General features: G+C 41.2%; 1 protein-coding gene across 6 annotated transcripts in view; it reads left to right on the top strand.

The window, feature by feature from the left end:
- LOC143038468 (uncharacterized) overlaps positions 1-27628 on the top strand; it is an 86992-nt gene that overhangs the window by 18693 nt on the left and 40671 nt on the right. For all 6 annotated transcript variants that reach the window (XM_076207737.1, XM_076207729.1, XM_076207711.1 and 3 more), the window contains exons 5-7: positions 8798-8975; positions 15862-15975; positions 17336-17434. In XM_076207737.1, the coding sequence (XP_076063852.1) occupies positions 8798-8975; positions 15862-15975; positions 17336-17434 (391 nt within the window). The remainder of the gene's footprint in view (positions 1-8797; positions 8976-15861; positions 15976-17335; positions 17435-27628) is intronic.

The following is a 27628-nucleotide window of genomic DNA, read 5'->3' as shown; positions in this document are numbered from 1 at the left end:
TTGGTAGCATTCTTATCACCCAAATACAAGAGGGTACGAAAGGAGATCAATTAATCCATTCCCAAGGTCACTTTTACTTGAGGTCCATGACCCCCTAATTATATTGAATTCCAGTAATTATCCCACCAGAAAACCTCAACATAACCAATAACTTCCTAGACATAACAATGTGTTCATCCTCCCTTCAAGAGGAGCAAAGGTAAACTTCCCTAGGTATCCAGTACATGTCGAGAGGTCCTGCAACTCTTCAGCTTCTCTCGTGAGTAAAAAGAGGATAGCAGGATTTCAATGTGAGAATAGGGTATTGGAAACCTGATAAGGAGAATCAACTGCTGCTCCACCATCTTGAGATCTGCTCTCACCTGGGAGTTGCCAAGATTGTAAGCAGGGACTGAAACTGACAATATATTCAGTCACTTCTCCCACTAATTAACATTAACTTCTTTTTCTTCCAACTAACAACCATAAGTCCTCCAACAATGGTTCTTGATACTGGAGGTAGGGGATGGTAATATTTGGAATCCCTTAGTTACAACCCACATGGTAAATGGTGAAGGCCACTGATTTCCCTGTATAAAGATGTGGAGTAGCACAGCTCACCAGGACATTGACAATTTCTCTGAGTTTTGGTGACCTTGCTTCTCAGTTGGTGACACAACAGATTGTAGTTGAGCCTATTTCTTCTTCTGACTATTTTGTTCTTCCCTTCTTCATCTTTTGGATAGTTACCTTGGCTTGTCTTGGACTTAGGAACTGGATACTCAATATTTTAGATGCATTCACCCCCTGGCAGGCCCCTTGAGGTGCAGACTTTGGTCTGTCAAGAGTCGGGTCTCATGGATCCGGTTATAAGTCCCCTGTATTTGTGGGTAATGGGGGGTGCCAGTCCCTGGGACTGATGGTGGGAGGGGTTTTACCCCCATTGATCAGTGTTTGCCCACCTTAAGGGAGGCAGCCCCTCCTTAGCAGAAGACTGATCCCCACAGGTACCCTTTCCTATGCTGAGTCTTGCAGGATAGGAGGACTGCAATCCTCCAAAAGGAGTACACTATTTTAGACTTGCCACCACTACAATTTCTCTCGATGGAGCAGGGACTCCTAAAACCCTATCTCTTGTTGATGACCGTGGAAAGAAAAAACACTTAGGAAATGTTTTAGAATCTGTAATAATTCTGGAACCATACACAGCTGATTTTAACGAAAATTTTAAATATTTTGTTGGTAAAGAAAGTTCCATTGAATTGGAGCTTTGGTACTGTTTATAGAGAATTTGTTAAGTTTGGAACAATAAAATAACCTTTTCAAATAAACAAAAATGAAATGAAAGCTTTCAAAGAATTTACACCCAGAAATATGGAAATGTAGTGCTTCCTGGTAGTCTCTCATCCTATGTATCTGGACAAGTAAAAACCTCCTGACCAAAATGAAGACCCCCAAGAAAATACCAATCCATCGAGATTACCTGATCCACCTAGATGACAAGTCATAACAATTCACAGTCATTATGGAAATCTCTTCAGACTGAAGAAATACGTAAATCAAAAGCTCAGTCATATAAAAAGACCAGACATAAGATGCTTTGGATGAAATAGTTTTCTCGTCCACACAAAATCTGATGGACAGGCAGCAATGCTATTAAATATAAAAGACAGAGAGGACATAATTAAAGAAATATTGCCTCATTATACTTTTAGTTATGGTAAGAGTGATTTTTAATGAAGTATATGACCTACCAGAAGAGGAAATTTTAGAGATGCGCCCTGATAATGCATGGAAGATCTTTAAAGTACCATGCTTATCGATGACCATCATACATACATACATACATATACCAAGGCTTTTTCCCCCTTACAAGGGAGGTAGCCAAAAAGGGAAAGGCATAAAAACACTCCCACCCATTTCATCCCTACATACACTCCACACCCCTCCCACCCTCCCTCTCATCTGAGCACCTCCTGGATGATGCACCTCCAGATGACGACCATCATAACATTTGTAAATTCACATTTGTAAATTCACATTTGCCAAATGAAATGGTTCTGGAGAAGGAAATAATGAAGGTGCAACTATACAAGGCAAAGGTGCTGCAGCGCTATAATTGCTATAAATTTGGTCATGCTTCCTGTGTTTGTGTTGGTGACAAAGTATCCCAGTATTGTTCACAGCATGAACATGGTGAATGTGATAGACCCATGGTATGCATAAATTGTAAAGGAAACTGTCATGCATGTGATAAGATATGCAAGATGTATGTCTGGGAACAGGAGGGACTAATAAAGTCCTTAGATGAGTATATCAGCGTGGGCCAAGCAGCTAACCAAGAATTCATATGTAAATATAGTTAAAACTAAATCCAACTTCTTTCACAACAATAAATAATACTCCTTCAGCTTCCAGTACTAGAGCTTTAAAACCACCCATAATGAGGCTCCCAGATCCTCCACTAGTGGGACTCCCCGAGCCTTCTTTGATAGAACTCTTTATGCCCCCTCTGAATGGGCCTACAGGCTCCCATGTGAGGGGGCTTCCTGGCTCCCAACTGCAGGGACCATCCATCCCTCTTCAGATGGGACTTCCATGGCCTTGCATTTACCTCTCGCACTACCCCATCCATTTATAAGTTGAACAGCCAGGGCGACATAACGCATCCTTGACGAAGTCCCACCTTTACCTCGAACCACTCACTCTCTCCATTTCTAATCCTGACACAAGCTCTACTATCATAAAAACTCTTGACAGCTCCTAGAAGCTTTCCTCCTATCCCATATATCTGCATAACCTCCCACAGTGCCTTTCTGTCTACCCTATCGTAAGCCTTTTCCAGATTCATAAAAGCCCAAAAAACATCCTTCCCCTTTCCTATAGCTTTCTCACATATTTGTCTTACCACAAAGATCTGATCTACACAACCTCTACCTGTCCTAAATCTACACTGTTCCTCACCAATTACTCCCTCTGTTCCTCTCCTATTCCTCTCAATCAAGATCCTCCCATAAGCCTTCCCAACTACACTTAACAAGCTAATCCCTCTGAAACTACTACATTCACACTTGTCCCCTTTTCCCTTGTAAAGTGGAACTATGCAGGGACTCCTTCAGTCCTCCGGCACTCTACCCTCTCTCCAGCAAACATTAAATAACCTCACCAGCCAGTCCACCATTACTGTACCTCCTTTTTTTAGACATTCTACATGGCATCCATCCAGACCAGGTGCCTTACCTGCTTTCATCATCTTAACAACTGCCTTCACTTCATCCTTCCTTATTTCTCCTCCATTTTCCTCACTCATCATGGTCAAAGACAATAACCTAAATAAAACCTCTGTTGAATGTTTTCACGGTCAAAGACAATAACCTAAATAAAACCTCTCTTGAATGTTTTCCAAAACAGATGAACATAACAAAAAGGTTTCCAAATCTAAATAATGTCTAATACAGTGGAATATCCATGGTTTTTATGCAAATAGACAGCAAGTTTGGGTTCTTTTCAAAGAATTCAATATATCGTCAATATGTCTTCAGGAGACTAAACTTGTAAATCTTACACCTAATGTTGGCTCCAACTTTGTCTTGTGCAGGTCCCCTCCCCTGCCAGGGAGGCAGACATTATAGTCAACAGATCTAAGAACCAAAGAGAAGTTCACCTAAACTCTGTTTTGCAGGCTTGTGCAGTCCAAATTTTTACTAACAGATGGATCACCCTATGTTCATTATACCTTGATTCAACATTAGAAGATAGACTGCAAGACAGATCAGGCAATCCACGACAAATTGAGCTAAGTGATTTACAGTCTAATAGACCAACTACCCCAACCCTATATTCTTATGGGTGACTTTAATGCAAAGCAATTGCTCTGGGGAGAATCCCAATGTGATCGCTGGGGGTATTTGATAGATGAGATGCTAGACAATAATGACATAACTTTAATGAATGATGGGTCCCCTACAAGACATGATATTCAACTCAACAAAGACTGCTATTGACCTCACAATCTGTTCTTCAACTTTACGGTTAGACTTTCAGTGGTTAGTGACCAGAAATAATCATGGCAGTGATCATTGGCCTATCCTCTTGAAATATATACAGAACACCCCATCACCATGCTTACCCAAATGGAAGACAGATGAAGCAGATTGGGACCTATTCCATAGCTCAACTAAAGTTAATTGTTACATATATTTGCTAACAAAATAAGCTATGTATTTTGCACAATATTTATGCTTTTGTATGATAATAGCATACGAGCTAATATGTTGACAGATGCTGTGACAGTTGACACAGTATTGTGGGAAGGCAATACGTGATTGTGTGAATACTGACGTTCAGACAATGCATAAAGCTATCATGGCCTACCTGCATTCTGTCAGCACAGATGAGAAGCCATTGCATTCTTACTGTCCTAAGGAGAAGACTCGTGGTGTTTTTTCCAGAGAGCACTAGCCAGGCAAGAGGAACCCGAGTCTCACAGAGTCAAGAAGCCATTCCTGGCGAAGATTCCCACTGAGAAGCGGAAATCCATCCCGGCAATATATCAAGCCCTCACCTCTACAGAGCTTTTAGAGAAATGCCTCAAGGGAAGGACACAAAACCAAAATGAAAGCTTCCATGCAAAGATCTGGGTTTTGAGTTCAAAGAGGAAGTTTGCATCAGCAGCTAGAGTTCAATTCTGTGCTCAAGTTGCAGTTCTGAACCACATCTTTGGTTATGAACTTGCATATATGCCATCAGCAAGAGGGACAACAACCAGTGATGCCATAAAACAGCTTAGGATGGCAGATAAAGATCGTCTGTCGCCAAAGATGCATCGCGCCAAGAAAAGGAAAAGTGCAATATAACCCTGGTGGATACTAACTGGATTCATCATATAAACCTGTAATTAATCAAAAGCTGGCAACAAAGAGTAGGGTTGTGCCTATGATACCCTTTCAACACCATAACATCTTAAATGATGAAAGAGGACCAGTAACCATGAACAAAAAAACTATGACGCTCATTCCTGAAAAACTTGATTTTTGCACATTTAACTTGATTCATATCCAAAACACCTTCACTGATTTTTAACTGCAAATCCTTTTCGGATTCAGCATAATTGGGAGAACATTTGGAGGCAGATTTATGTCCTTCTGTCAAGGACTAGTAGGATTTTTTCATATATACTTTTTTTTTTTTTTTTTTTCATCAACTTTGGATTTTTTTTTTTTCTCATAATAGACTGATCAGAACATCATAATTCTGCCTCTGTTTCTTCATCTATCTTAGCCCATTATAAAGACAAAAAATAATCCTCTGAATCAATTTCAAAATGTTCAAAAATTACCCGTCGGAAAAAAAAAAGTCACAATAAAAAAAGTATAAGCATAATTGACTTGAAAACTCGGTGGTATCTTCTCTGAGACAAGACAGTTACTGGGAAAAAATCTCTGCCACTTTAACCCCAAACTAAAAACGTTAGATTTTCTAATGGACGATCCCCTTAACCATTCTAGGGAGATTCAAAATGCTTTTGCAGCATAAAACCAAACCATAGCTGTATTTTTCGATCTAGAGAAAGCCTATAATATTACCTGGCAAGCCGGCATTTTGTTACAACTTACTGAAGAGAATATTGTTGGGAATATGTTCTATACCTTGAAAGATTTTCTTTCAGAATGTTATCTAAAAGTGAGAATAGGCTCAGCTACATCTGCCTACCTTCAGGAAGAAGGGATCCCACAGGGAAGTGTTCTCAGCCCAACACTGTTTAATATAGCCATAAATGGCCTACTTGAGAAAGTCCCTGTAGGAGTACAAGGACAGTTATTTGCAGATGACTATGCAGTATTCTGTACTGCATCTACAGCTATTGAAGCCTCCCACAAGATTAACACTACAAATACTTGGTCAAGTACTATAGGTTTCAGATTCTCCCCTGAGAAAACCAGAGCCATCCATTTTTGTCTATCAAGATGTAGAGAAGAGATTCCTACATTGTCCTTAAACCATTCTATCTTGCCCTATGAAGATCATGTAAAGTATCTTGGTATTGTTTTTTATAAGAAATTAACTTTTATTCAACACAATGAAATAGAAAGTAATGTAAAGCTCCGACTAAACATCCTAAAGGTAATTTCTGGCTTTAATTGGGGAGCCGATAGAACTTCACTTTTAAGAATTTATCAGGCCTTGTGTCTTAGTAAAATAGATTACGGATGCCAGATTTATGGGTCAGCAAGTAAGAGAACATTAGCTAAACTGGACAAGGTTCATAATATGGCACCACGAGTATGCATGGGAGCTTACCACACTTCCCCTGTGGAGATGCTGGATTTCTCCCACTATTTATTTGGAGTCCTTTCTAGTAAGTCCAATCCACGTTACAAATACATAAAGCAACCAGTTGATAAGACACCAAACTGACCAAAACTACCCAAGCCAATTGAAGTTCGTCTGGCAGACTCAGATAGGACTTCTTCCTCCAGCAGTGGCAGAACTTAACATCCCTAAATATCCCCCTTGGAAAAGAGAAAATTTAAGAATATGCACTGCTTGATATAAGAAGAAAAAATATTTGGATGCCCAGCTCAAGACAAATTTTCTTGAACACGCATCTGAGCACTCGAATGCCATAGGCATATATACAGATGGATCAAAAACCCCTGATGGAGTAGTCTCCTCTGTGGTGATGCCAAACATTGTAATTAAAAAGAAATTATCTGTAGCCTCCTCTGTTTTTACAGGAGAACTACTGGCAGTCCCAAACTCCTTAAAATATAGATTTTCTAACTGCCCCCATGGTACATGTTATGTTGTATACACTGACTCAGTCTCTCTAATCATCTTTAGGGAAGTTATTTCCATCTCGTTATCTGGTCCAAGAAATTAAAGATTGGACTTTTCTATTAATCAGTAAAAAAGAAATGTAAAATTTTGTTGGGTTCCGTCCCATGTTGGAATCACTGGTAATGAACAGGCTGATGTAGCAGCTAAGGCAGCAACTAGGGTTGACCACTGTTCCAGCATGGGAATTCCAATTCCAGTTTTTAAAAATGTTATTAGATCTTATTGCAGACCAGTGGCAAGACCACTGGTCTAATTTGACAGGTAATTTTGAATTAAAGAATATAAAACCTTCTGTCCAGCCATGGCTCCACTACCCAAGGAACAGGAGGTTTAGCATTACTTTAACTAGGTTGCCAATCAGCCATACTTAAGCAACCCATAAGTACCTGATGATGAGTGGGGCAGACAGACAGGTTCCTCAGCGCTCTACTTGTCATGTGAACCAGTCAGTGAAACATGTTTTAGCAGAATGTCCTTTCTATGAAAACCAACATAGGACTAATTTACTATCAGACTAGTCCTTAGTACATACATACATACATATACCAAGGTTTTTTTCCCCTTACAAGGGAGATAGCCAAAAAGGAAAAGGCATGAAATCATTCCCACCCATTCCATCCCTGAATACACTCCACACCCATCACCCTCCCTTTTATCTTAGCACCTCCTGGATGACGGGTCATCCCTGCACCTTGTCCAGAAGCAGTGTCACAAGACACAGCACATCCACAGCAAGGCCTTAGTAAATATTTTAAATGAACATGCTGTAGTGGAACAGATTATCAAATTCTTAAAAAAAAGTGAATAAGAAGCAGTGTCGCAAGACACAGCACATCCACAGCAAGGCCTTAGTAAATATTTTAAATGAACATGCTGTAGTGGAACAGATTATCAAATTCTTAAAAAAAAGTGAATATTTTATGGTATTTAATTTTAACTACACCAATTTTAATCTTTATTTTTAGTCTTGTATTAATCAAGGGATAGGAATGGATTTGGGATTCAATACATTCCACATACCAGTGTAGATGGATGTTTGTGTGTGGATGTATATAGATAAACATATATATATGCATATGTGGGTGTATGTGTGTGATAGGTTAATACAGGGGTGGTCAGTGGGAAGACATCCTTTGATTTGAAACTGATAAATATGCACTCAATGGCCCTATGGCTGGTGCTTGGCTGAAGACCATAAATCTTATAAATCAATCAATCAATCTATTCCCTGCTACATGAAGAGACAAATTTGGCACAACACATTGTATTTTTGCATCGTGTGCAGTTATTAATAATTACTCTCTCTTTGCAGTGTGAACATAGAACTGTTACTCTATTAAGGTCTCCCAATACCACTACATTGACATTTCTTCCTAATCCCTCTGTGCACTCGTTTGAATCCATCCAAAACACCTCCCTTTCCTCTACACTGATATGTACTTTTGTTTTTGATGGTGCTTTAACTTCAGCCTTATGAGTAAGAATCTCCAAGAACCATCTTGGTGCATACATTCCACCATAAAGCTGCCCTTCCATCTTCTCCAGGCACCTTAAATTTGTCCCAGTAAGCTCTTTGTATATAGATTTATTACATAAGAATATTAGAAAGGGGGCAACTGCAAGAGACCATAAAGCCTACACAAGGCAGTTCCATGCCCCTTACCACCTGTCATCCCTGTCTGTAAGGGTATCTAATCTTCTCTTAAAACTACCAGTTGTTCCAGTGGTCACTAAGTCTATTCCATATGTTAACCACTGTTGGTAAACTGGTTCTTGCCTATTTCCTTTTTAAACCTAAATGTATCCAATTTAATTATTATGCTAGATATTTTGAAAGCTTGACAAACCCAGTAAAAATTGTGACCCAACTTGGAGTTTTGGAAAGCACTAGTATGTACAGTAAGTTAAATTATAGGCTTTCCATAATTTTCAAGTGCAAATCTATATGCTCCTATTGTTGTTATCCTTGATTTTTCAGCAATGCATTGCCAGATTTGTTGTTTGAAGTTGGAGATTACGACTTTCAAGCTTCCATTGTTGAAGCACTCTTCAGAACATCAGTCCGATCAGAGAGGGCAGTACTTGTATCACAGTGGTTCAGCCAACAAGACTGTACTATTCAGTCATTGTTTGTCCGTATTGTGGACTTCGATCCGGTATGTATTCTAATTATTATTTGTATCGGTGTTGTTCTTGTTTTCATTGTTATTGTTGATACTGTGTGGGACACTTAGTCTATTACCTTCATCCTGACATCATATCCTTTACCATTGTTCTTGAGTATTGGAGTTATTGTGTCCTGCCAAGAGGCTTCTTCATCATCAAGGGAAGGATGGAGACTTGATAGAGAACCGAGTGTCTCACCGAGATCAATGCTACTTAGATACAAGAGGATATGCCAACTCCATTCAACATGGTGTGCCCCCATGGGGCCAGAAAACCATCCTATACTCCTTTTCACTTCCCACCACCTGTGTCCCCTTTTATTTCTGTTTTTCACATGAGGAGGTCAATATCCTTGTCCCTGCCCCACCAAATCACTTCCTTCAAGCTGGAGACATAGAAACCAACCCACTCCCATACAGATATACTGACATTTCACATACACGTCCATCAGATGCAACAAATTACACATGGATCCACTTCACATGCACTACTATCCAGGGCAGCGGAGTCGGATGGTATAAGGTCTGACTCCGACTCCGACTCCTTTGATTCCTCCAACTCCGACTCCGACTCCTTTGATTCCTCCGACTCCGACTCCCGACTCCTTAACTCCTTGACCCCTATGTGGAAATCTATTCTGCAGATCCATATACCAGCCTCCCACACCTATTCAGCAAGCATTTTATATTTTTCATGTATATTATTTTTTACGTGAAACATTCACTTGTATGATAAATATGCTCACACATACACTCAACCAGCTTTATATATGTATATGCACACAAGCACGTATATTCGTATAAACATATATATATATTAAATATATAATGGTATTATTTATGCTCATGATCATCTACCAGCTTATTAGCACTTTCAGATCTGTCATGGCAGAGTTGCCACTTCAAGCTAGATATTTTCTTTTTCCTTTGTGCCCCCCCCCTCCCCCCCCCAAAAAAAAAATCATCTGTTATTTCATTTGTCCAATCTCATAAACCTTCTATCACAATATTAGGAAAAAATGTGACAAATCATGATGAGGAAAGGTTAATGGAGGATGCCCTACTTAGTACTTACTGCAGAATTAATTTCACCATGTTATCATAAAAACCAGGAATCAGTTCAGGAAAGAGAGAGACAACCTTCCCCTGTGCACACTGTTCATATCTGCTGTTGTTCCTCCCCTTTTCAGTCATCATCAAATGCTGTGACATATGCTCTAATGTCATTCCTATCTGGCCTCTGAGACTGGTCAAAGTTTATCTCAGGGCACTTCCGTTGACTTTTACATACATGAAGACGTACGTGCATAGTGCATACGTAGTGGATATATGATGGGTGGGAGTGGGTTTATGCCTTTTGACTTGGCTACCTCCCTGATAAGGGGGAAAAAGCCTTTTGTATATAGATAGAATTATGGTTATGAGTTAAAGCATAAATATCTGGTACACTTAGGCCTAATTTGCAATTGTCTTTATAGCATAATCAGTTTTGAATTAGATTAAAATGGTTCGTGATTTTCTTTACTCTGATTTCTATTTTTCATTGCTTCACTTGTAGGCCTATTGTATTCACTAGTAACCATGATCAGTAGCCTGTTTCTTTTTCGTATATTTCAAACCACTAAATTTCTTTGATAAATGTATGATTTTCATATTCTGAAGTAGCTTTACCATAATCTAGCATATTTCTATTAAAGGAAAATGCGATAAAACTACCGAAAATGAAGGAAAAGTAAATTCACTGGGAGACACTGCTTCAGGCAGAATCTGCAGCTGTTTGTTTACATTAGTTAGTACTAGTAGCACACAATGCCGTCACATGGTGGCAGCACGAATTGATGTTTATTTATGTTGAAGTAAAAGCATTGCAGTATAGTACAAAATATTATATATATATATATATATATATATATTTATATTTTCACTCTCCTTACAGGAAACAACTACAAATACATGACCACAAACACTTTTACCCAGACTGACAACGATAGCTTGTCAGTATTGTGCATTTTTTAATTTTTTTTATTATTATTATTGATAGATTGTATTTTGTTTCCATCTGGAGAGATCACTTAGTGTACATATACACTGCACACACTCACTATTGCCTCCAAAAATAAAAGCAAAACCATACAAAAACTGTTAAATTGTGCAACTGGTAAAACCAAACAGGGAAACCATGTTAAAAAAAAAATAATATTATTGGACTTAAGGAGTCGGAGTCGGATAAAAAAAAATCCGACTCCGACTCCTAGTACTCTTAGAAATCCGACTCCAGCTAAAACCTCCGACTCCCTCCGACTCCGACTCCGAAGCCCTGCTACTATCTCCCTTGTAAGGGTGAAGACGTTTTTGGTAGATACATCCATGTCATTCAAACAACATATCACAAAATGCATTTTAGACTCAATGTGCTTAACCCCTTCCATACGGTGCCGCACACGTAGGCATCATGGGGAGCGAGTGTATTCGCGAGGCTGCCATATCGGCGTCTTGATTATATTTATTGTAGTCGCCCCTGTGTTTTTACATTCTCTCAAATGTGCCCTGAATCCCATTCTCTGTGGTATTCAAAATTTGCGGGTGAAAGAGAGAACGATCGATATAAGCGGTGACTATATTTTATGATGCGAGTATTATTACGACACGTCGTACGGCTGGCATTGGCTGCTGCCACTGAGATCTAAGTCCATGAAGACTACGTGTGGGGCACCGTATGGAAGGGGTTAAACACTTGCAGGTACAACATTCAGACAACAAAGAAATTATCATTACAGTATACAAACAATATATATGCTCAGTGTTGAATTATGAGAGCCCGGCATGGCCCTCTAACCTCTCTTGACACCACAATACCCTGCAGACTATACAGAACAAAGCCCTGAAGTTATTTACAGACTGCACAAATACTGCTTCTGACCCAGGGTAGTGGACAAGATGCAGGGATGACCCATCATCAAGGAGGTGCCAAGATAAGAGGGGGGAGGGGAGTAGAGTGTGGTAGGGATGTAATGGGTGGGAGTGGTTTTTATGCCTTTGTTTTTTGGCTACCTCCCTTATAAGGGGGGAAAAAGCCTTTGGTGTATGTATGTATAAATACAGCACCTACAACATGAAACTAAAGTCCTCAAAGTCAAGGATCACCTTGACATGAGAGGCACACACTTTCTGCAGCCTCCACAAACACAACTTGCTACACCATGTGGCAGAACACTCACACACATCAAGAAACATCAGAACACCACCTAAGTACCTATATCTCACACAGATACTCTTTTCTCTCTCCAACCACCAGACACCAACCTCCAAAAGCATATCCATAATGATATCCTGCACTGCTCCATCAACAGACTAAAAGACAACACACTACTCTATGCCAGGCCTCCTGATATCTATCACTCTGAATCCTGTCTACCACAAAAGGACAGAGTTCACTTGGCCAGGCTGCAATGTGGCCACTATCCAGCCCTTCTAAGTTGCCAGAGGCAGATGAATGAACACATAGCAGATAACTGTCTAGATTGTAACACTTAGTCCATACTATACAACACATGATGGGAGACTGCATTGTATACAATTACTCATGGCAACAACACAACATATACTTTATAAAGGATTTGTGGGAAACCCTGTTCCTAGCCATGGTGTTCCTGAGTGAGATGGGACTGCTCAGTCAGACTGTCAAGGAAATGAAGTTATCATCATCCTTGTAAGGGGGGTAACAAAGTCAAAGTTATGCACCCACTTCCATCCACCACCTTTGTTTCCCACTTAGCTCCTTGTGGAGAAAGGGTCATCCCTGTCTCCTGCCCACTGCCCAAATCAGAACCAATGCAACAAGACACAGCATTTCCACAGCAGGGCTGATTCACTTGCATAGGATCCCCCCCTCCCCGTCCCTTCTTGCAGAAAGTAGAGAAGAAGGAGAAATACTTTTGGCCACATTGGAACATCATCCATACACAAACTTTCTCCACTCACCTTTATACCATGCCTTCTCCATTCCTTGGTCAACAGACTCCCTCTTGCTCAAAGCCTCCTTCACCCCAACCATCCATCTCGTCCTCAATTGTCTCAAGTTCTCTCCATCCACCTTTGCTTTCTGCACCTCTTTTGCTAATCCTTCTTCACTGGTTCTTTCCATTTGCCCCAACCATCCCAATAATTTTTCATAAGCCTTATCTGCCAGCTCCCTTTCCACCCCTACTCTCCTCCTCACCTCATTTCACACTTTATCCAACCTTTTAATCTTTACCATACTTCTCGGAAACTTCATCTCAAACACATTTAAACTTCTTTCTGCTTCTCTTAAATCCCATACAGTCTCGTAGGCACAATCACCCCTTCATGTAATCTTCTCTTTGTATCCATTCCCAGATGTCAATTTTTCATGACCCATTTCAGTTCTCCAAGATGTTCACTTGCTTTTCTCTAGATAATCTACAGGTTACCTCCAGTCCCACACTTCCATTTCCAACATGCGACCCCAATTACTTAAAACTCCACACTTTTTCCAGCCTCTCTCCTTTAAGACTTGTTTTCAACTCGCTGCCATCCTCTCCACATGTACATCTCATTACCATACCATTACCCACATTTACATTCAATTTTCTCCTGTCAGATTGTTGTACCACCATTATGTCATTATGTACACATACCAAAGGCTTTTTTCCCCCTTATATGGGAGGTAGCTAAAAAACAAATGCATAAAAACTATTCCCATCCATTCCATCTGCACATATTCCACCCCCTTCCCTCCCTCTTATCATGGCTCCTCCTGGATGACGGATCATCCCTGTATCTCACCCACTGCCCTTGGTCAGAAGCAATGTGGCAAGACACTGCACATCCACTGGAAGGCCACTTCATTAAATTGTCCCCTCATGCAGAAATAGAGAAGATGGGGAGAAATCCCTTCAGGCTGCATCAATTTATTTCTCACACATACTCCCTCCCTCCCCCTCCCACTCCCTCTCATGCATATTAGCATCATCCATACACAACCATTCTCCATTCACCCCTTCTGTCCTCTCCCATCCATCCATCTCATCCTTGGTTGCCCCCTCATGTTAATTCCTTCCACCTCTGCCTTCCACATCTCTCTTACTAATCTTCACTCATTCCCTCGATGTGTCCAAACCATCCCAATACTCTTTGGTCAACCCTATCTCCCAACTCTCTTTCCACCCCCGTTCTCCTCCTCACCTCCTCATTTCTCACTCTATCCAGCCTAGTAACCCCTATCATACTTCTCAGGCATTTCATCTCAAACACACTCAAACTCCTCTCTTCCTCGTTTATGTTTCATGTTTCTGCCCCCATACAGTGCTATTTCTTATTACACTTTTTAATCCCCCAAAGCAATTACTCACTTCTCTCTATATTCTACATCCACCTCCACTCCTTCCTTTCCTGCCACATTGGCACCCAAATATCTAAAAACATCCACTTCCTCAATCTCTCTCCCTTAATACTAACTACCAGTCTGCTCCCACTTCTCCCCTTGTATATCTCATTACCTTACTTTTACCCACATTTATCTTCAACTTCTTTCTTTCACACGCCTTCCCAAACTGTCACTAACTTCCTCAATCCCTCCTCTGATCCTGCTACAAGCACAATGTTATCAGCAAACAACAACTGAGTTATCTCCCACTTTTCTCCATTTTCTTTAACCATCTACAATCCCCGACCCACTACCCTTGTACTTCTCGCACCACCCCATCCATGTATAAATTGAACAGCCAAGGCAACATAACACTTCCCTGATGAAGTCCCACCTTTATTTCAAACCACTCGCTTTCCATTCCTGACTAACACAATCTCTACTACTCTCATAAAAACTCTTGACTGCTCTTAAAAGTTTTCCTCCTATCCCATATATCTGCAATACCTCCCACAGTGCATTCCTGTCTACCATATCCATAAGTCCAAAAAACATCCTTACCTTTTCCCAAAGCTTTCTCACATATCTGTCTTACCGCAAAAACCTGATCCATGTAACCCCTATCCTAAACCCACAGTTCCTCACCAATTACTCCCTCTGTTCCTCTCAATCAAGACCCTCCCATAAGCCTCCCCAACTACACTTTACAAACTGATCCCTCTGAAACAACTACACTCACACTTGTCCCCTTTTCATTTGTAAAGTGGAACTATACAAAGGATTACAAAGGCGGAGCACTCTACCCTCTCTTAAACAAACATCAAATAACCTCACTAGTCTGCTCTCATCATTTTAACAGCTGTCTTCATCTCGCCCTTCCTTATTTCTCCTTCATTTTCCTCATTCATAACTGTCATTTTCTTAGAGCTTTCCACTGCAAGTACCTTTCCCTCCCTATCCTCCTTCACATTTAGCAACTCCCTAAAATACTCTACCCATCTTCCTCTTATTGTCTTCTCTTCCATTATCATCTCTATCTGCACCTTTTACCTTTTTTTCTCTACTTGATTTGCCTCCTCTTCCTCTCTTAATTTCTTTCCAAAATATTTTTTGATTACTTTCAAAATTTTCTGTCATACTCTTACCCCATTCTTTATATCGTTCACATTGATAGAAATATTGGTGTGAGATCTGAACCTTGTGGAACATCTCTGGTCACTCCTCTCCATCTTAACTGTGTATTACTGTCCTTATGTACCTTCCCCTTTAAAAAATCTCATCCATTTGAGTAGTTTGCTTCTTAGTCCTCCAATATGCTTCAAGTTCTACTAAAGTCAATTGTGCAATACTTTATCAGAAACCTTCTCCAGATGTGTATGTGGGGTGGTGATTATTTACTTGAAAAGAAATGATTTATTTTATTTTTATCTATTTACTTATTTTATTTTATTTTATTTTATTTTTATTTTTTTTCTCATCTTCCCAAACCAGGATTGCAGACGGTTTCTCAATGCCCTTAACCAGTCTCAGGGTGAATCTCGCAAGGTCCATTCTTTTGTGTGCTTGGCTGCTGCATTTGGTTCTGTTATCCTTGAGAAGCCCAAGGTCAGTATTATAGTAGTGATATCTAGTACATAAAGGAACAATTATTTCATAGCATTTATCAATGATATGTTGAATAATGAAGGAGGATAGGGAGGGAAAGATAGTTGCAGTGGGAAGCACTAAGAAAATGACAGCGATGAATGATGAAAATGGAGAAGTATAGAAAGATTATACGAAAGCAGTTATTAACCCCTTCCATACGGTGCCGCACACGTAGGCGTCATGGGGAGCGAGTGTATTCGCGAGGCTGCCATATCGGCGTCTTGATTATATTTATTGTAGTCGCCCCTGTGTTTTTACATTCTCTCAAATGTGCCCTGAATCCCATTCTCTGTGGTATTCAAAATTCGCGGGTGAAAGAGAGAACGATCGATATAAGCGGTGACTATATTTTATGATGCGAGTATTATTACGACACGTCGTACGGCTGGCATTGGCTGCTGCCACTGAGATCTAAGTCCATGACGCCTACGTGTGCGGCACCGTATGGAAGGGGTTAAATGATGAGAGCAGATAAGACACCTAGGTTAGATGGGTGTCATGTAGTGTCTAAAAATTGTAGGTATAGTAATGATGGCCTGGCTGATGAGGTCATTTAATGTTTGTCTAAAAGAGGGTAGAATACTGGAGGAGTGCCTGTATAGTTCCACTTAACCACTTCCATACGGTGACGCCTACGTAGACGTCATGAGGAGCAAGTGGGTACGCGATGATGCCGACGTCGGCGTCTTGATTATATTTATTGTAGTCATACCTACGTAACCTCCATTCTCTCTAAACTGGCTTCATCATATTTTCTATGGTTATCAAAATTCACGGGTGAAAGAGAATGAACGATTGAGCACTGACTTAATTTTTTATAATGCGATTATTATGATGCAACATCGCACAGCGGGCAGCTAATGCTGCCAGACGTGCAATGTGCCCCGAAGTGAAAAGGTTAACAAGGGAAAAGGGTAAAAGTGTGACTGTAGTAGTTTCAGAGGGATAATTTTGTTGAGTGTAGTTGGGAAGAGTTATGGGAGGAACAGAGGAAGTAATTGGTAAGGAACAGTTCGGGTTTAGGAAAGGTTGGGGAGTGTTGTATCAGATTTTTGTGGTAAGGCAGATATTTGAGAAAGCTTTAGGAGAAGGTAAAGATGTTTTTTGGTCCTTTATGGATTTGGAAAAGGCTTGACAGGTAGACAGGAAGGCACTTGGAAATATTGTACATATATGGGATAGGAGGAAAGTTAAGAGAGTTTGATTACCTCCCTTGTAAGGGGGGGAAAAAGCTGTTGGTATATGTGTTAAATAATAGACTAGAATGAGAGTCAATCATGCATTTTGTATGCATTATAATGTTTGTATAAATTTGCAGGACCCAAATTATGAACACTTCTGGGTGGACTTCAATGAAGGCAGCTGCACAGTTCTCCTCATGTGTGCAAAACTTGGTGAAACTTCTTCCCAACAAAAAGTGAGTTTTTCATAAAACAAGCTTAAAACCTATTATTACTATGTGCATATATATTTATATACTAGCCAAATTACCCACGTGTTCCAGTGAGTTCATGAATAATCCCCAACCTAACCATACCACACCTAACTTTAACCCTAACCAAAACATTTTTTAAATGAAATATAGCTTTAAACACTCCCCCTCCCAGATGTGTGCCCCCCCTACCCGAAGGTTGGGAAACCCTAGTTTGAAAATACATGCATACACAAACACAAATATCATGTATACACATTCTTTTGTGTGCATGTGTATGTGGATTGACAATAAATGTCTACAGCTAAAAGGTGAAGAAATGTATCTAGTTTATCATCAGAATATATATGGTTGCAGGGGTTTATCTGCAAAAATGTAGGAGTTTGTGAATAAACAATTTCCACCTGCACTAAAATTAAATTACATACATATAACCTTACAAGGGAGGAAATTAAATTAAAATAACCAATATTACAACATTTGGTAAAATTATACAATCATTTTACATAAACATGCTTTTTTCATACAAATGCTATCATGGTTTGTGGCAACATTAATTTCACAAATGTAAATAATATTTATGGATACATACAATGGTTTGTTTAATCATATTAATTCTTAAATCACAAGTAATAGTACTGGGAGACCTTAATGCTAGGGTAGGAAATGGTCCAGTTGATGGAGTGGTTGGGAAATGAGGAGTTCCAGGAAAGAATCGTAGTGGAGAGTTGATGGTGGCAATGTGTCTAGAAAGAGAGTTGATGATAACAAATACAGTGTTTCAGAAGAAAGTCAAGCATAAGTACACATGGAGGGTGGTGGATGGAAGGGTTGTAGATAGAGCGTTGATGGATTATGTAGTGGTAAATAGGACTATGATAGGAAGAGTTAAGGATGTACATGTGCTAAGGGGAGAGGATGGGGGAATATCAGATCATTTTTTTGGTGGAAGGTAAGTTGAGAGTGGAGAATAGATGGAGAAAGAGGAAAGGGACAAAAGGTAGGGAAGTGCTTAGAGTGAACTCTTTAAATGAAAAGGAAAAGGAGTACAAGAAGAAGCTGAAGGAGGAGTGGGAGGGAATGAAGGATAGAGTAGAGCTAGGTGTGGAGGAGGAATGGGGATGGTTCAAGGAGGGAGTCACAAAGTGTGCAAGGATGGTGTGTGGAACAAGAAGGACAGGAGGAAATAGAAGGAAGGGTAGTGAATGGTGGGATGAGGAAACAAAGAAGGTTGTAGAAGAGAAGAAGTGAGCTTTCACAGATTGGTTACAAAATAGGACGAGGGAGTCATATGAGAGGTACAAAGAAAAGAAAAGAGAAGTAAAGCAAAAGGTAAAGGAGGCAAAGAGGAGAGCAGATGTGAAATGAGGTAAGAGTATGACAGAAAATTTTGAAAGTAATAAAAAGATGTTTTGGAAAGAAATTAAGAGAGGAAGAGGAGGTGAATCAAGTAGAGAAGAAAAGGTAAAAGGTGCAGATGGAGAGATGATAATGGAAGAGAAGACAGTAAGGGGAAGATGGGCAGAGTATTTTAGGGAGTTGCTAAGTGTGAAGGAGGATAGGGAGGGAAAGATAGTTGCAGTGGAAAATGCTAAGAAAATGAGAGTGATGAGTGAGGAAAATGGAGGAGAAATAAGGATGGATGAAGTGAAGGCAGCTGTTAAGATGATGAAAGCAGGTAAGGCACCTGGTCTGGATGGATGCCATGCAGAATGTCTAAAAAAAAAGGAGGTACAGTGATGGTGGACTGGCTGGTGAGGTTATTTAATGTTTGCTGGAGAGAGGGTAGAGTGCCGGAGGACTGGAGGAGTGCCTGTATAGTTCCACTTTACAAGGGAAAAGGGGACAAGTGTGAGTGTAGTAGTTTCAGAGGGATTAGCTTAAGTGTAGTTGGGAAGGCTTATGGAAGGATTTTGATTGAGAGGATTAGGAGAGGAACAGAGGGAGTAATTGGTGAGGAACAGTGTGGATTTAGGATGGGTAGAGGTTGTGTAGATCAGATCTTTGTGGTAAGACAAATATGTGAGAAAGCTATAGGAAAGGGGAAGGATGTTTTTTGGGCTTTTATGGATCTGGAAAAGGCTTACGATAGGGTAGACAGAAAGGCACTGTGGGAGGTTATACAGATATATGGGATAGGAGGAAAGCTTCTAGGAGCTGTCAAGAGTTTTTATGAGAGTAGTAGAGCTTGTATCAGGATTAGAAATGGAGAGAGTGAGTGGTTCGAGGTAAAGGTGGGACTTCATCAAGGATGCGTTATGTCGCCCTGGCTGTTCAACTTATACATGGATGGGGTAGTGCGAGAGGTAAATGCAAGGGTAGTGGGTCAGGGATTGGAGATGGTTTAAGTAAATGGAGAAAAGTGGGAGGTGAGCCAACTGTTGTTTGCTGACGACACTGCGCTTGAGGCAGGATCGGAGGAGGGACTAAGGAAGTTGGTGACAGAGTTTGGGAGAGTATGTGATAGAAGAAAGCTAAAGATAAATGTGGGTAAAAGTAAGGTAATGAGATGTACAAGGGGTGAAAGTGGCAGTAGTCTGGAAGTAAGCATTAAGGGAGAGCGACTGGAGGAAGTGTAAAGTTTTAGATACTTGGGTGCAAATGTGGCAGGAAAAGGTGGAGTGAAGGTGGAGGTAGAATGTAGATTTAGAGAAGTAAATGCCTTGGTGGATTGAAGAGTGTAATGAGGAATAGACATTTGGGAATGGATGCTAAGAGGAGACTGTATGAAGGAGTGATTGTGCCAACAGCACTGTATGGAGCAGAAACATGGAACATAAGAGAGGAAGAGAGAAGGAGTTTGAATGTGTTTGAGATGAGGTGTCTGAGAAGTATGATGGGGGTTACTAGGCTAGATAGAGTGAGAAATGAGGAGGTGAGGAGAAGAACGGGGATGGAAAGGGAGTTGGGAGATAGGGTTGATGAAAGAGTATTAGGATGATTTGGACACATGGAAAGAATGAGTGAAGAAAGACTAGTAAAAGAGGTATGGAAGGCAGATGTGGAGGGAGTGAACATGAGGGGACATCCTAGGATGAGATGGATGGATGGGGTGAAGGGGGCTTTGGGGAAGAGGGGAATGTCTGTTGAGGAAAGATGAGAGAGGACAGGGGTGAATGGAGAATGGTTGTATATGGATGATGTGATGCATGAGGTGGAATGGGCAGGGGGATGGGGGGTGAGGTAGTATGTGTGAGCAAAATTTGACACAGCCCGAAAGGATTTCTCCCCGTCTTCTTTTATGCATGGGTGGATGGAGAAGGTGGGGTCGCCGATTTAATGAAGCGGCCTTGCTGTGGATGTGCTGTGTCTTACGACACTGCTTCTGACCCAGGGCAGTGGACAAGGTGCAGGGATGACCCATTATCCAGGAGGTGCTAAGATAAGAGAGAGGGTGGAGGGGTGTGGAGTGTATTCAGGGATGGAATGGGTGGGAATGATTTTATGCCTTTTCCTTTTTGGCTACCTCCCTTGTAAGGGGGAAAATGTCTTGGTATGTGTATGTAAGTCACAAAAAATACTACACGACTTAAGGGGATACTATATAAACCTAACTTTAACCCTTAAGCCTAACCAAAATATATATATATATATTTTTTTTGGGGGGGAGGGGAAATGAAATATAGTTATCCAAGTACCTGGAGTGATAGGGTATCAGAATATATATGGTTATGGGGGTCTATCTCTAAAACCCTAGGAGGAGTTCGTGGTCAAACAAACAAATATATAAACAATCAGACAGACAGACAGAGGTTACTACTTTATTATAATGTATATATATATACAGTCACCGTAGAAAAGACTGCCCTACCCAATAAAATGGTATGGAACCGAGGTACGTATGTTATTTGCGATGAGTAGGCTATACAGTCAGTTGCTGTCGCTGGCGACATCTGACATCTTTCTCAGTGAGTCTGTGGACCACATGGTGGACTGCTTGGCCACTCAGTGTTGTTTGAGAGGCTGAGGGGGGGTGCTGTAGAGGTTTGCTCCTGACCATTGTGCCCAGGATTTTGGAGCTACGCTTTTCTGGCCTATGATTTGCCTCCAATGCTTTAAACATGGTTCACAAATATTTATTCCAGGAGAAAGCTAGAATTATGGCCTGGAGACAGGAAAATGTGCCAATTAAAGAGATCATCAGGCGTTCTGGCCGGGCTAATTCTATGGTGATGGCATTGCTGGCGGCAGCTTGCGGCCTCCCACCCGACGTTTGTCCTGAGCACAAACCCATCCCAGGACGCCCTCGAAAGACTTTAAAGGCAACTGACAGCCTTCTAAAAAGGGAAGTAAGGAAAAATCCAAGGGTTACTGCTGCACAACTAAAGGAAAGTCACCCGAAACTTCTAGAAAAAGTCTCAGTAAGGACAGTAATGCACCACCCGCAGAAGGACCTGAAGCTCCCTAGCCCCGCTGCCCACAAGCCTTTACTCACCGACCGCATGCGGAAGGCTAGGCTGGCATTTGCAAAGCAGTATGCTAAGTGGATGAAAGAAGAGTGGTCTAAGGTCATGTGGTCTGATGAAAGCACATTTCAACTCGTCCCAAGCCAGCATGTGAAGGTCAGATGCCCGTCAACAGCAAGCCAGTATGATGCGGCCTACACATCCCGTACTGTGAAGCACTGTGAATCTGTCATGGTTTGGGCATGTTTTAGTGGTGCGTTCGGTCGAGGAGGGCTGTATTTCCTGCCAAAGAATATGATGATGAATAGTGACCAGTATATTAGTGTGTTGAATGACCATCTCCTTCAGTGTTACAATATTCATGCCAGCAACATTTTCATGCATGACAGTGCTCCGTGTCACAAAGCAAGGAATGTGACCAATTGGCTCACTGAAAAGAATATTCAGGTCTTGCAGTGGCCAGGAAATAGTCCTGATCTCAGTCCGATTGAGAACTGTTGGTATGTAATGAAAAACAAACTTAGAGAAAACAAACAGTCATCCTTGCCTAAGCTCATTGATGCAATTAAGAAAGTGTGGTGCACTGAAATGGGAGAGAATTACTTTCGCAAATTGAGTGACAGTGTAACATTACGTGAATGTTACTTGCGCTTAGGTACCGAGGGAATGAAGGAGACTCGGGTGAGTTTCGTGGCTTTATTCTGGTTAGCGTGAGTGTCGACCTAGGCTGGGTCGGCAGGCAGGGCTCCGAGCCCTGCCCTAAACCACAAAAGTGACCGCAAGCCTCAGGTTGGGCACTGCTGGTTACAAGTATTGAAAGGAACTGGCTGGGGACACCAAAACCTGGCATCTTTATATAGGCCTCATGCATACGTTAAAGTAGCACATGACCCATCCTGACCGAAACATGGCTCGGTAGGGCTTAGGTTGTGCTTTCAAGAGGATACAAATGCATGTAGTACAGGCATACTATAGGCTTAACCTACACACAATTGATATAAGGCCGAAGGCCAGCTACTTCTACACACTATATCCATTCCTGGTCCATCCCATTTCTGCGGCAGCGATGCTATAAGCCAATATACCGGGTTGAAGCACATGTGGGGGACTTGCCCACCACAACAGCATGCCAAAACGACTACAAGACATTATCAAGAACAAGGGGAACATGACTAAATATTAAAAGAAAGTGTTTATATACATTATATGCCCATTTTTATTGTTATCTTTGCACGTGACTACCAATTTTGTTTATAGTCCGGGTTGGTCCGAATATTTTTTGCAGTGACTGTATATATATATACCCTGTCTGGGGTATTGGCTGCATGTTATTGTGACAAATTTGCATGCAGTTGGTACTTTAGGGTCTATATGGGGTGCCCCTATGGACCAGAGCCACACATCATTTTGTCTGTGATAGAGGAAAACTCTGTACATAGAGAAATGATGACACTTTTATACTACAACTGTCCCTCCATTATGCTGTCCCCCAACCCCTTGTTACTGTCCTGTACCATTTCTCTGAATATTCATTTCCTTTTTTCGCCTACCTACCCGGTGGTGGGGGAAAAGAATACTGCCACGGGGGATGGGATTAGGAGTCGTACTACCTGTAGCCCCAAAAGGGGACATTCCTAAAAAAGAAAGTAAAGGCATAATAGGGTCTAGGAGTTTTCCAACCAGTACCCTAAGGTTTGGGTCTTTTAATGTGCGTGGATGTGGTACAGATGAGAGTAAAAGGGAAGAGATAGTCAGTATGTTTGTGAGAAGAAAGATGGATGTACTGGCTTTGAGTGAAACTAAAATGAAAGGAAAGGGCAACTGTGAGTTTGGGAGTGTAGATGGGAGGTACTCAGGAGTGAAGAGGGGACGAGGGAGAGAAGGGGTGGCTATACTAGTAAGTGAAGAGATAAGTAAGCGGGTAGTGGAGTGGAAGGAGGTGTTATCAAGGTTGATGTGGATGAAGGTAAAGCTGGGAAAAGAGATGTGGGTTTTTGTAAGTGCGTATGGGCCTGGTAGTGAGAACATAGAGGAAAGGGAGGCATTTTGGGTAGATATAAATGAGTGCATAGAGTGATTAAGGAGAAATGTCAATTTAGTTGTATTGGGAGACCTAAATGCTAGGGTAGGAAATGAACCAATTGACGGAGTGATTGGGAAATAAGGAGTTCGAGGCAAAAATCGTAGTGGAGAATTGATGGTGGAGATGTGTCTTGAAAGAGAGTTGATGATAGCAAATACAGTGTTTATGAAGAAAGTCAAGCATAAGTACACATGGGAGAGGGTGTTGGATGGTAGTGTGACAGATAGAGCATTAATGGACTATATAGTGGTGACCAGGAGTATGGTAGAAAGAGTTAAGGATGTACATGTTCTAAGGGGAGAGAGTGGAGGAATATCAAATCATTTCCTGGTGGAGAATAGGTGGAGAAAGAGGAAAAGGGCAGAAGGTAGGGAGGTACTTAGAGTGAACTGCTAAAATGAGGAAAAAAGGAGAATGAGTATATGAAGAAGTTGAGAGAGTAAAGGATAGAGTAGAACTAGGAGTGGAGGAGGAATGGGGATGGTTCAAAGAGGGAGTCATAAGGTGTGCAAGGATGGTGTGTGGAACAAGGAGGGCGGGAGGAAATAGAAAGAAGGGTAGTGAGTGGTGGGATGAGGAAGCAAAGAAGGGTGTAGAAGAGAAGAAGCAGGCATTCATAGATTGGCTACAAATTAGGATGAGGGAATCATATGAGAGATACAAAGTAAGGAGAAAGGAAGTTAAGCATAAGATAAAGTAAGCAAAGAGGAGAGCAGATGTGAAATGGGGAAAGAGTATGACAGAAAATTTTGAAGGTAATAAAAAGATGTTTTGGAAGGAAGTTAAAAGAGGAAGAGGAGGCGAATCAAATAGAGAAGAAAAGGTAAAAGGTGCAGATGGAGAGATTATAGTGGAAGAGAAGGCAGTGAGAGGAAGGTGGGCAGAGTATTTTAGGGGGTTGCTAAATGTGAAGGAGGATAGGGAGGGAAAGGTAGTTGCAGTGGAAAGCACTAAGAAAATGAGAGTGATGAGTGAGAAAAATGGAGGAGAAATAGGGAAGGATGAAGTGAAAGCAGCTGTTAAGATGATGAGAGCAGGTAAGGCACCTGGTCTGGATGGATGCCATGCAGAATGTCTGAAGAAAGGAGGTACAGTGATGGTGGACTGGCTGGTGAGGTTATTTAATGTTTGTTTAAGAGAGGGTAGAGTGCCAGAGGACTGGAGAAGTGCCTGTATAGTTCCGCTTTACAAAGGAAAGGGGGACAAGTGTGAGTGTAGTAGTTACAGAGGGATCAGCTTGTTGAGTGTAGTTCGGAAGGCTTATGGGAGGGTCTTGATTGAGAGGATTAGGAGAGGAACAGATGGAGTATTTGGTGAGGAACAGTGTGGATTTAGGACAGGTAGGGGATGTGTAGATCAGATCTTTGTGGTAAGACAGATATGTGAGAAAGCTATAGGAAAAGGTAAGGAATTTTTTTGTGCTTTTATGGATCTGGAAAAGGCTTACGACAGGGTAGACAGGAAGGTACTGCAGATATATGGGATAGGAGGAAAGCTGTTAAGAGCAGTCAAGAGTTTTTACGAGAGTAGTAGAGCTTGTGTTAGGATTAGAAATGGAGAGAGTGAATGGTTCGAGGTAAAGGTGGGACTTTGTCAGGGATGTGTTATGTCACCCTGACTGTTCAATCTTTACATGGATGGGGTGGTGTGAGAGGTGAATGCAAGGGTAGTGGGTCAGGGGTTGGAGATGATTAAAGAAAATGGAGAAAAGTGGGAAGTGAGCCAACTGTTGTTTGCTAACGACACTGCGCTTGTAGCAGGATCAGAGGAGGTATTGAGGAAGTTAGTGATAGAGTTTGAGAAGGTGTGTGAAAGAAGGAAGCTGAAGATAAATGTGGGCAAAAGTAAGGTGAGATGATGTACAAGGGGAGAGAGTGACAGTAGGCTGGAAGTGAGCATTAAGGGTGAGAAACTGGAGGAAGTGGATAGTTTCAGATACTTGGGTGCGAATGTAACAGGAAAGTTAGGAGTGGGGTTGGAGGTAGAATGTAGATTGAGAGAAGCGAGTAAATGCCTTGGTGGATTAAAAAGTGTAATGAGAAATAGACATCTGGGAATGGATGCTAAGAGGAGGTTATATGAAGGAGTGATTGTGCCAGCAGCAGTGTACGGGGCAGAAACATGGAACATGAGAGAGGAAGAGAGGAGTTTGAATGTGTTTGAGATGAAATGTCTGTAGTATGATGGGGGTTACTAGGCTAGATAGAGTGAGAAATGAGGAGGTGAGGAGGAGAACAGGGTGGAAAGAGAGCTGGGAGATAGGGTTGATGAAAGATTATTAGGATGGTTTTGACACATGGAAAGAATGAGTGAAGAAAGATTAGTAAAAGAAGTGTGGAAGGAGTGAATATGAGGGGGCGTCCTAGGATGAGATGGATGGGGTGAAAGGGGCTTTACAAAAGAGAGGAATGTCTGTAGAGGAAATGACAGGAGAGGACAGAAGACAGGGGTGAATGGAGAAGGGTTGTGTATAGATGAGGCTGTGATGTATGAGGGGGAGTGGGTGGGGGATGGGAGGTGAGGAAGTGTGTTTGAGAACAAATTTGACTCAGCCCGAAGGGATTTCTCCCTGTCTTCTCCTTTCCTGCATGGGGGGACGGAGAGGGGGGTCGCCGAATTTATGAAGCGGCCTTGCTGTGGATGTGCTTTCTCTTGCGACACTGCTTCTGACCCAGGGCAGTGGACAGGATGCAGGGATGACCCATCATCCAGAAGGTGCCAAGATAGGAAGGAGGGTGGAGGGGAGTGGAATATATGGGAAATGAAATGGGTGGGAGTATTTTCTATGCCTTTTTCTTTTTGGCTACCCCTTGTGTAAGGGGGAAAAAGCCTTTGGTATATGTATGTATCAAGTAACATAGATGTTGTAGCACAGAAAAAGACAAGGAGAAAGAAAATTAAAAATACCTTATACCAATATAGATGGAATAACTTCAGAAATAAATAAATTAAATTATTATCTGACCTTAGAAAAACCAGACATAATGGGAATAATGGAAACTAAATTATAGTGTACTCCACCACCCAACACTGTGGGATAAGGTTTATACAACTGCTGGACAAAAAATTAAAAGGATAAACAGGGTGGCGGAGTATTAATTTTGACTAATAAAGATTTAAATGTAACAAAATTAACTAAAGGAAAAAAAAATGTAGAATCGATTACAATACAAGTTGGAAGCAAAAATATGAAGAGTAGAAAATTTGTAGTGATGTATGTGCCCCCCAAAACAAAGTCCTGGACAGAAAGTGATAATTCCAAAATATTAGAAGGTACAAAATATGAATTATGGGTGCCTTTAATCAAAAAGAAATACCCGGTATGTTGGGAGGAAATGATAGTGAAGGGTGGAGAGGAACTCTGGGGCAATTTCCTGCTCGACATGACCATCGAATACACAATGACTCAGTGAATAAAGGAAAATACCAGTTACAGAGGTAGTGAAGAACCATCAAGGCTGGATTTAATACTTACGACAGAGCCTGAAATTGTCGATAAGATTTATTACAAAACTCCGATAGGAAAGAGTGACCATGCACTAGAATTTGAGTTAAAAGAGCAAATGGATCAAAGCAGAAATGGAGGAGGAATGGGGATGGCTCAAGGAGGGAGTCACGAAGTGTGCAAAGATGGTGTGTGGAACAAGAAGGACAGGAGGAAATAGAAGAAAGGGTAGTGAATGGTGGGAT

The sequence above is a fragment of the Oratosquilla oratoria genome, chromosome 2, assembly GCF_046742065.1.
Source record: "Oratosquilla oratoria isolate Oo_2021 chromosome 2, ASM4674206v1, whole genome shotgun sequence".
Classification (NCBI taxonomy): domain Eukaryota; kingdom Metazoa; phylum Arthropoda; class Malacostraca; order Stomatopoda; family Squillidae; genus Oratosquilla; species Oratosquilla oratoria.
Note: the sequence above shows the minus strand (reverse complement) of the source record. Positions and strands in the feature narration are given on the sequence as shown.